This window comes from Anolis carolinensis, chromosome X (assembly GCF_035594765.1).
Source record: "Anolis carolinensis isolate JA03-04 chromosome X, rAnoCar3.1.pri, whole genome shotgun sequence".
Classification (NCBI taxonomy): Eukaryota; Metazoa; Chordata; class Lepidosauria; order Squamata; family Dactyloidae; genus Anolis; species Anolis carolinensis.
Window position 1 is genome coordinate 1,573,914 of NC_085847.1, and position 11,087 is coordinate 1,585,000.

General features: G+C 47.1%; 1 protein-coding gene across 4 annotated transcripts in view; it reads left to right on the forward strand.

Moving 5' to 3' along the window:
- The window catches only part of cux2 (cut like homeobox 2), a 150,490-nt gene that overhangs the window by 127,455 nt on the left and 11,948 nt on the right, over positions 1 to 11,087 (forward strand). For all 4 annotated transcript variants that reach the window (XM_008119875.3, XM_062958703.1, XM_062958702.1 and 1 more), the window contains 4 exons: positions 911 to 1,558; positions 2,560 to 2,661; positions 4,283 to 5,064; positions 7,181 to 7,340. In XM_008119875.3, the coding sequence (XP_008118082.2) occupies positions 911 to 1,558; positions 2,560 to 2,661; positions 4,283 to 5,064; positions 7,181 to 7,340 (1,692 nt within the window). The remainder of the gene's footprint in view (positions 1 to 910; positions 1,559 to 2,559; positions 2,662 to 4,282; positions 5,065 to 7,180; positions 7,341 to 11,087) is intronic.

Consider the following 11,087-nt stretch of genomic DNA (forward strand, 5'->3'; position numbering starts at 1 on the left):
AAGGTGCCTGTTAGGACACACAGGAAGCGGAGCTAGAGGAGTGGGTGTGGCTTCTTCCCAAGAGCCCGAGACAGGGCTGAGCATCTATACCTCTCCTGAGGCGCTTGTTGGGAGCTAGGGAAGGGGGCGGGGCCTCTTCCCAAGAGCCCGAGACAGGGCTGAGCCTCTATACCTTTCCTGAGAGGCCTTTTAGGACTAAAGGGTGGGGCTAGGGGTGGGGGCGGGGCCTCTTCCCAAGAGCCCAAGACAGGGCTGAGAATCTATACCTCTCCTGAGACGCTTGTTGGGACACAGGGCGGAGCTAGGGAAGGGGGCGGGGCCTCCTTCCAAGAGCCCGAGACAGGGCTGAGCCTCTATACCTCTCCTGAGAGGCCTTTTAGGACTAAAGGGCGGGGCTAGGGGTGGGGGTGGGGCCTCTAACCAAGAGCGCAAGACAGGGCTGAGCCTCTATACCTCCCCTGAGGCGCTTGTTAGAACACGGGGGCAGGGTATAGAGGCTCAGCCCCGTCAGACACTTGGGAAGAGGCCCCGCCCCCTCCTCTAACCCCGCCCCCTGTGTCCTGGAGGCACTGCAGGACAGGGATAGAAGCTCAGCCCTGCCTCAGAGCTCGTAACTCCACCCATCCCAGTCCTGGCCTCCCATTTGTGGCCCCGCCCACCTCCCCTCCCAGCCCTGCATCTTGGACTAGGGGAGAGGCTCAGCCCTGCCCGCTTGAGCAGGAGCCACGCCCACCCCTCTAAGCCACGCCCCCCTTCCAGGGGGCACTGGGTCATATTTTTTTTGGAAGTCATATTTTTTTTCAAGATCACTTGAAACTCTGGCCCAGATGTTTGTCCTAGTGATATGTAGAGTTTTTTGTGGGAAGCTATAGTTGGTGTGTGTATCTCTGCCTTTCTCTTTGGTCTCTAGAGGAGGATCCCTCGGAGGATGAGTCAATGAAGGACTCCATGGGCACCGGGCAGGCCTTCCCTTCCCCACAACTGCTCTCACATACTCCCCGGGACGACGTGACCTCTCCTCCGCTCATCCAGCCCCTGCTGAGTCCCGCTGTGGCTCAGGAAGGCTTCTGCCTGTCCCCCTTCCCGAGCCTGAACCCCACAGAGCGGATATCGCTGGACTCCCTTCTCCCCAAACACAGGGGTCCTCATGGTTACAAGAGCGAGACCAGCAGCCTGGTGGCCTTCCCCTCCGCTTTCTATGCTAAGGGGGCAACGTTGCCAGGAAACTCTGGCCAAGCCCTTCCCGCAAATGAGCTGAGCCTCCCCAGTGACCAGTCGGAAGGGAGCAATTTGGGTTCGCCGGACGATGAGCACCTGGATACCGCTGAGATTGCGTTCCAAGTCAAGGAGCAACTGCTCAAGCACAACATCGGCCAGCGGGTCTTTGGCCATTACGTCCTGGGCCTCTCTCAAGGCTCCGTCAGTGAGATCCTGGCTCGGCCAAAGCCTTGGCGCAAGCTCACCGTCAAGGGCAAAGAGCCATTCATCAAGATGAAGCAGTTCCTCTCTGATGAGCAGAACGTCTTGGCCCTGAGGACAATTCAGGTGCGCCAGAGAGGTGAGTGTCGGCAAGAAGCTGGGTGGTGTAGATAGCCCGTATAACTCAACAACATCTTCAACCTTTGGAAGGCTTCTTCCAAAACCCCTTTTTGATTCATCATCTCCATGTTTCTTAGGATGCATATGTTGGGTGAGCGGGCTTATTCACAAAAGAGCCTCCCCATAAATGTATAGCAGAGCAACTTAGTAGAATGCATATGTTGGGTGAACGGGCTTATTCACTAAAGACCCTCCCCATAAATGTATAGCAAAGTAACTTACTAGCAGCAGCGTGACCCAGTACCAGTAGCTAAAAGTGATAAATAGAAAAAAAAACACACAGACCAATGTTATCTCTTCCATAGGAGGCTTTTCTTTATAGCAAAATAATATGGTTGCACTATTTACAGAAACAAGCTTCCCATAACACAAATAAAGTTCTTTATACTGTACTTCCATTTTTGCTTCCACGCTGGGCTTCTTTCTCGGGCAGATAAACAGCTTCACTCTCACAGAGCCTCTTCTCAAACCGAACTTACACAGGAGCTTCACACAGCAAAATTACACACAGCAGCCTTCACACTGGAGCTTCATACATGAGGTCTTCAACTTGGAGCTTCTCACACATACCGTGAGCCTTTCTCACACTGAGATACAAATCCTAGAAGGGATTGTATCGGGGAGAAGGCTGAGAGATAGGTAGTGAATTTGATGAACCAACAGTCAGAACTAAGTTGGGTTTCCTGTGACCCAGCCTCCTGGCAAATCCCCAATTGTTCTAGCTCCCCTCTCTTGCCCTTTTAGAGCCATTGTCTCTCTAAGGCCCCGTCTGTCAGTCCCGTTCCTGATCTCTTTCCATTGTGGCAAGCGAGCTAATGGCAAGAGACATTCCTCCAAATGAGTGTTCCTAAAAATAGCTGAGCACCGGCATCAGTAAATACTTTCTTGACATTACATGAATGGAAGTGGAACAAAACACGAGGCAAGTGACAGCCCTTGCTGCTGTGCTTCTTTGATCAGGTAGCATTACGCCAAGGATTAGGACGCCCGAAACTGGCTCCGATGACGCCATCAAGAACATCCTTGAGCAAGCCAAGAAGGAGATAGAGTCACAGAAAGGAGGTAAGTTGGCTGCATTGTGGACTTGAGAGGGAAATGAAAGTCGCCTCTTTTGTTTGGACAGTTGGGTTAAACTTTGGATCAGTCTCCCTGCAAACAGATTTGAGGGTATCTGTGGCGCCTTCTACACTATAGAAGGGGCCTGTGTTGACCATATCTATCTTCTATCTATATAATAAAAGTGAATGTTTGTATGCGGATATGTATGTATGCGAGTATGTGGCAGCTGTCTGATTGGCCGCCACTTTCACAGGCCACTGTGACCGCCAGGAATCACTGACATGGACCAAACTTGGCACGCTTAACCCCCTTGATGCACTTTACGGCCTGGTGCCATTTGGGAGATGATGGGCTATGGATGATGGGATTTGTAGTACTTTCAATCGCTATAACTCCCACAGGCCACTGCGAGGCCCACCAGTGACGGAACTGGACCAAACTTGGCCCACAGAACCCCCATGAACCCCTTTCCGTCCTGGGGTAGATTGGGGGAGGATGGACCAGGTAGCTTCACTCACTTCTTGATCTGAGAGTTGTAGTTCACCCTTAAACAGACAGCACTGAACCCAGCCGACTTCAAATCTGGACCAAACTTAGTACACTGCCTCATCATGCCCAACTGAGCATACAGGCAGGGTTTCAGGGTGATTGTCCTTTGGCTCTGGGAGTTGTAGTTCACCCTTATACACACAGCACAGAACCCAACCGACTTCGGATCTGGACCAAACTTGGCACACAAGTTTCTCAAATGACCCGGGCACCGCCGGATCCCCAAGCTAGTAGTAAAATAAAACAGAGTCTAAAATTCACAAAAGACCAATAATGAAAATAATAATAATAACACTACCCTTATTGTCCAGTTAAAATGAACACATACTTCATGCCAGGTTTGGAAGCTCCGCTGGGGCCTCTTCTACACTACCATATAATCCAGAGTATCTTCTGCCCTCTACAGGCTGTCTTCCACCTCCACATGTTAGGAAGTGACTACTGTATTTCTGAAATTTACCACTTTTGGCTTATACTGGAGTCAGTGTTTTCCCAGTTTTTTGTGGTAAAATTAGGTGCCTCGGCTTATATTTGGGTCGGCTTATACTCGAGTATATACAGTAATTCCTCATGACGCCTTCTCTAGTGCATAAAAATCTTATACTATTGGGCAACTTGATTAAACAGAGGTGAAATTAACAATGAACTTTTTGGAAAATGAAAAATCTCCATAATCTTTTGGAAATTTTATGATCTTTGGAAAGGCTGCCAGGTTCGAATCCCACCCGGGGAGAACGCGGATGAGCTCCCTCTATCAGCTCCAGCTCCATGCGGGGACATGAAAGAAGCCTCCCACAAGGATGGTAAAACATCAAAAAACATTTGGGCGTCCCCTGGGCAACGTCTTTGCAGACGGCCAATTCTCTCACTCCAGAAGCAACTCAGGTTGCTCCTGACATGAAAAAAAAGCAGAATAACATGCTTGTGAGTTGAGATAATTCTGAATTTTTAGTGTGATTAATTTTTAGAAATTGCTTATGAGCTGTAATACCAGTTGGAAGAGGTTTGAAGAAGTGTGTTGCCGTAGCGGAGGATTCCCGGTTCCCACTCACCCCTGTGTTTGCCTTCCCTTTAGGAGACACCAAGGGCTCCACCGTGCCCCAGGCCATGGCCAACGGTGCCACGAGCAGCAACTCGGAAGATGCCATCAAGAGCATCCTCGAGCAGGCCCGCCGGGAGATGCAGGCTCAGCAGCAGGCCTTGCTGGAAATTGAGTCGGGCAGCACGAGCAGGCCGCTCCTCACGCCGCCGGTCGAGCACTCCGCCTTGGCCGCCGTCAGCCAGACCATTGTCCAGGAGTACATCAAGCAAGAGGAGGGGATGATGGGACCCAGCACCAGCAGCAGCATGGCCCAGGGGCCCCTGACGGTGCTCTCCCCTGCCGCCTTTGTCCAGAGCATCATCCGCAAAGTCAAGTCTGAAATTGGCGACGCCGGCTCCTACTTTGACCAGCACTGGGCTTCCGAGAGGAGCTTGCTGAGCCGCCCGTACACCTCTGTTTCGCCCTCCCTCTCGTCCTCGTCCAGCTACTCCAGCACGGCCAACGGGCGCGGGTGGCAGCGGGGCGAAGCTGCCGAGGCCGTCCCGACCGAGGAGGACCTCCCCACCTCTGAGGATGAGCCCCACCGGGTGCTGGAGGTCAAACTGGAAACGGTGGGCTCCGAACCCCTCTCCACCAGGCGCCTCTCCTACTACCCATCCTACGTGCCAAGGACCCTCAAGCCCACCGTGCCGCCCCTGACGCCCGAACAGTACGAGATGTACATGTACCGGGAAGTGGACACCTTGGATCTGACGCGGCAGGTCAAGGAGAAGCTGGCCAAGAATGGGATCTGCCAACGCATCTTTGGGGAAAAGGTACCTCGGGAATAAAGATGGGGAAGAATTGGAAAGGCTCTCTGCATGCAGAAGTGTGAAAGAACGACCAAGCGAGAAGTGATAAATGATGTGTGAATGATTTTAGATGTGGGAGAGGGTGATATGGATTTGGTGATGAGCAATAATAATAATAAGTGTTCGACTTGTGATTTTGTGATATGAAATCCAGCATGTCTATCTTGTTTGCTGTGTCATACAATAATATAGTAGTGATAGATATGCTGGATTTCGTATCACAAAACTACAAGTCGAACACTTCCCAAGTGTCTAGGACTGTGATGTATTATTATTATTATTATTATTATTATTATTATTATTATTATTATTATTATTATTATTTTATTGTATGACACAGCAAACAAGATAGATATGCTGGATTTCGTATCACAAAATCACAAGTCGAACACTTCCCAAGTGTCGAGGACTGTGTGATGTATTTTCGGATGATGCGTGCAGATCCCAGTAGGGTGGCCTTTTGCAGTTGGCAGATCGTAATTTTGTCAATGTCTATTGTTTCCAAATGCCGGCTGAGATCTTTTGGCACAGCACCCAATGTGCCCATCACCACCGGGACCACCTGCACTGGTTTCTGCCATAGTCTTTGAAGTTCAATCTTGAGGTCCTGATAGCGGCTGAGTTTTTCCTGTTGTTTTTCGTCAATGCGACTGTCACCTGGGATGGCGACATCAATGATCCAAACCTTTTTCTTTTCCACAACTGTGATGTCTGGTGTGTTGTGTTCCAGAACTTTGTCAGTCTGGATTCGGAAGTCCCACAGTATCTTTGCGTGCTCATTTTCCAAGACTTTTGCAGGTTTGTGATCCCACCAGTTCTTTGCTGCTGGGAGGTGATACTTGAGGCAGAAGTTCCAATGAATCGTTTCGGCCACATAGTTGTGCCTCTGTTTGTAGTCTGTCTGTGCAATTTTCTTACAGCAGCTGAGGATATGATCAATGGTTTCGTCGGTTTCCTTGCACAGCCTGCATTTTGGGTCATCAGCTGATTTTTCGATCTTGGCCTTGATTGCATTTGTCCTGGTGGCTTGTTCCTGGGCTGCAAGGATCAGGCCTTCTGTCTCCTTCTTCAGGGTCCCATTCGTGAGCCAGAGCCAGGTCTTCTATTATTATTATTATTATTATTATTATTATTATTATTATTATTATTATTATTAATGGCCTTTGTCCTGATGGCTTGCTCCTGGGCTGCAAGGATCAGGCCTTCTGTCTCCTTCTTCAGGGTCCCATTCGTGAGCCAGAGCCAGGTCTTCTCCTTATCAGCTTTTCCTTCAGTTTTGTCAAGGAACTTTCCATGCAATGTTTTGTTGTGTTATTATTATTATTATTATTTTATTATGTCACAGCAAACAAGATAGATATGCTGGATTTCGTTTCACAAAATCACAAGTCGAACACTTCCCAAGTGTCTAGGACTGTGTGATGTATTTTCAGATGATGCATGCAGATCCCAGTAGGGTGGCCTTTTGCAGTTGGCAGATCGTAATTTTGTCAGTGTCTATTGTTTCCAAATGCCCGCTGAGATCTTATTATTTGATATTATTATTTGACTAGTCTAGGGCCATAGTTACCTAGCAATTTCCTCCATATTTGAGCTCAGCCTTCTTTCCCTCCTGAAATGTTTGTGATTTTATGGCCTTGTATTGACATTACAAGAACCCCGGTGGCAAAGTGTGTTAAAGCACTGAGCTGCTGAACTTGCAGACTGAAAGGTCCCAGGTTCAAATTCAGGGACTGGAGTGAGCGCCCGCTGTTAGCTCCAGCTCCTGCCAACCTAGCAGTTCGAAAACATGCCAATGTGAGTAGATGAATAGGTACCGCTCCGGCGGGAAGGTAAGGGTGCTCCATGCAGTCATACCAGTGGCCACATGACCTTGGAGGTGTCTACGGACAATGCCGGCTCTTACAATTGTCTTACAATTGATGGCATATATGGCAATTCCCTCAGATTTGTGGCTGTGTCTCTTGGCTAGAGGATAATGCTTCCTCCCTAGTCTTTGTTTGTTTGTTTATTTGTTGTGACTGTCCTTAATGGCAGAGCATACGTATGGCCTAAGAACCTTTCCCGTGTCTTTTTTCAGGTGCTGGGATTGTCTCAAGGCAGTGTGAGCGACATGTTGTCCAGGCCCAAGCCCTGGAGCAAGCTCACGCAGAAAGGCCGAGAGCCATTCATCCGCATGCAGCTCTGGCTCACGGACCAACTTGGCCAAGGGCTAAGCCAACCGGGCAACCCACCCCATGGTAAGCATTCTCTGACCTACCACCATTATCTTTGTAACAAACGCAGAGTTTGGTTCTCATGAAACGTATGTATTTATTTATTTGCAGTATTTATATTCTGCTCTTCTCACCCCAGTGGGGACTCAAGGCAATATATGAATGCTTGAATATGTACTTGTATGAAAGCTTTTTTAAGGTTGAGTCTCTCTTCTTCAAAACGCTTGCGGCCAAGAAATAAGTCCAGAATTGTTTTATTAAAACTAGCTTAGGTGGGTACCCAGTGATCCCCAGGTTTGGGATTCTGTAATAATAATTATCAGAAGAAGTCATTGTTTAATGTGTTGTCGAAGGCTTTCATGTCCGGAATGCTGGCCATGTTCCAGAAGCATTCTCTCCTGACATTTCTCCCACATCTATGGCAGGCATCCTCAGAGGTTGTGAGGTCTGTTGGAAACTAGGCAAGTGGGGTTCATATATCTGTGGAATAATGTTCAGGGTGGGAGAAAGAACTCTTGTCTGTTGGAGGCAAGTGTGAATGTTACCATTGACCTGCTTGATTAGCATTGAAAAGCCTTGCAGCTTCAAAGCCTGGCTGCTTCCTCCCTGGCAGAATCCTTTGTTGGGAGGTGTTAGCTGGCCCTGAATGTTTCCTGATTGGAATTCCCCTGTTTTCTGAGTGTTGTTCTTTATTTACTATCCTCATTTTAGAGTTTTTAAAAATACTGGTAGCCATAGGGTTCACCCCACTTCAAGGTGCTCTCCCAGGATCTTATAGCACTTTTAACTACCTCTTGTTTACAAAACTCACTTAGCGCACTTTTGCCCGGTTCATTTTTATGATTCTAGTGTTGTGTTATAACTTGTGTTTTACTAATGTTTGTTATTTTACTTTTATGTTAATTTTTTAATTTTTATTTGCGCGTGGTTTCTGTTATTTGATGTTGTTTTATGTTTGTTATTGTATTTGCTTGGGCATCGGCCCCATGTAAGCCACCCTGAGTCCCCCAGGGGAGATGGATGCGGGGTATAAAAATAAAATTATTATTATTATTATTATTATTTTGTTCATTTTCATTGTTTAGTTCTGGATCTTATGAATTTATCCATTAGAAAACGGATAAGTATGTGCGTAAGCTATAACTCCTATTATAATCTGTCATGGCTGCCAAGCCACAGTTATAGTTGGTCATGATGAGTCTGGGTGCTAAGTTTGGTTGGTGGGGTTCACAAAGCTCTTCGCATATGGGTGAACTATAACTCCATCATCCTCTATCATCCCCATGAGAGGCTGAACTCAGGGGGGCAGTTGGTTCTCTTGCGACACTGGCAAATGTAGCTTTCCCAGTCACTCAATTAACAGGGGACAATGCCTGCTGTCAATCAACTTAAGTACCAGGCTCTCTTTCAATACAACAGTCACACAGCAGTTAGACTTTGACCACAGGAGCCAAGCTCACACTCAGTTTCAAATCTTAGCCATATCTTAGCCAAATCTTACCTGAAACCAGGGAGCAGAAATGTCCTCTTGCTGCCTCTACTTCTGCGAGAACCAACTGCCCCCCTGAGTTCAGCCTCTGAAGCCAGGGAGCAGAAATGTCCTCTTTCTGCCTCTACTTCTGCGAGAACCAGAATATATATATGTATGTATATACAAACATACATACATACAAACATATTTTTACTTTTGTTATGTATATATATAAAAGAGCGAGATATTGATGTGTATACTTCTTTTCCCGGTTGTGAAAACAAACCCTTCTTTTAAACACTCAGAGGCAGAAACGCAGGAATGTTTACAATTTCAATCGCTTTAATACTGTAATCTTGAACATAGTGAACAGGAAAGCTAGATAATGGAGAATGTCTTTTTAAAAAAAGATGAATCTGTCCTCTTCCTCCGCTCCAAAAACACTCCGCGTTATTCTCTTCTTTATTTCGGTGCAACAGAAAGCCAAATAGGCCCTTCGTTTCCTGCTGACACCAGTGCGCACGCACACAAACACCCGCACCAGATTGACTTTTGAGTCGTTCTCACACTCGCTGTTTTGACACATCCGCCTCTTTTTTTCCCAACCTCCTTAATTAGTATGTTCAACAAGACGAGGCGGATGCGCCTCTCCTTCAAATGGCTCTTTGAAAAGAATTAAAAAGTTGACAGACGAGAGAGAGAGAGAGAGAAACGGAGAAAAAGCAAGCGGCAAAACATATTTATAAAACCATTTGGGGGTTCAGTATCTGGGTTTGAGAGCAGCTTGGGGAGGAATGATCTTTTTGCGGGAGCAGAAAATAACCAATGGCTCTTCTACACTGCCATATAATCCAGATTATCAAAGCAGATAATCCACATTATCTGCTTTGAACTGGATCATCAGTAGCACAGATCTTATAAAGTGGTTGCCAATTTTTTTTCCAATTTTCTTTCTTTCATAACCATAAATAAGAGTGCCATGTTCACTGTTTTAATGTGATGAGATGTATTCCACACTGGGCAGAGTAGAAATCACAAGGGCAGATGTCTTCACTGTGATCCTCAGGTTGTGCCGGTCAGCTTTCGTATGATATTATTTCTAGTGCCCACTTTTTGCTTGATAGTCAGGCAGTGCTTCTTGTAAGTCAGAGCACGGTCCAGGGTAACTCCCAGGTATTTTGTTGTGGTGCAATGCTCCAGTGGGATTCCTTCCCAGGTCATCCTCAGAGCTCAAGATGCTTGTCTGTTCTTAAGGTGAAAAGCACAGGTCTGTGTTTTATATGGATTGGGAATCAGCTGGTTCTCCCTGTAATAGGCAGTAAGAGCACCTAAAGCTTCAGAGAGCTTCTGTTCAACCGTTTCAAAGCTCCCTGCTTGAGCAGTGATGGCACGATCGTCACCATAGATGAAACTTTCTGTCTCTTCTGGCCGTGGCTGGTCATTTATGTAAATGTTGAACATGGATGGAGCAAGCACGCTGCCCTGAGGCCGTTCTTCTGTTTTCACCATCTGCTTTTCTGATGTTGGAACTCAACAAAAAGCTCCTGTTTTGTAGCAGATTTCCTATGAAGTGGATGAGGTGGTAATCTTTCGTGATATTATAATTTCTTCTCAGGAGAAGGTGATGATTTACAATATCATTACATTACAGCTTTAAAATATCCTTTCACCTTTCCCTAACCGGGCTGGGCTGTGGTGCAGCTGGCTAGTAACCAGCTGCAATAAATCACTACTGACCAAGAGGTCATGAGTTCGAAACCTGGGTCAGGTTAAGCCCCCTACCATTGAATAGCCCAGCTTGCTGTTTACCTAAGCAGCCCAAAAGACAGTTGCATCTGTCAAGTAGGAAATTTAGGTACGCTTTATGCGGGAGGCTAATTTAACCAATTTAAAAGGTAAAGGTTTCCCCTGACGTTAAGTCCAGACTCTAAGACTCCGTTAAGTCCAGACTCCATTTCTAAGCCGAAGAACCGGCGTTGTCCGTAGACACCTCCAAGGTCATGTGGCCAGCATGACTGCATGGAGCGCTGTTACCTTCCCACCGGAGTGGTACCTATTGATCTACTCACATGGGAATGTTTTTGAACTGCTAGGTTGGCAGAAGCTGGAGCAACAGCCAGCACTCACTCCACTCCTGGGATTTGAACCTGCGACCTTTCGGTCTGCAAGTTCAGCAGCTCAGTGCTTTACAACACCAATTTACAACTCCAATTTACAACACCATAAAACTGCCAGCAACATGCCGGAAAGGAATGAGGAAATACAGTCACTAGTGAACGGTGAAGCAACATCTCCCCCTG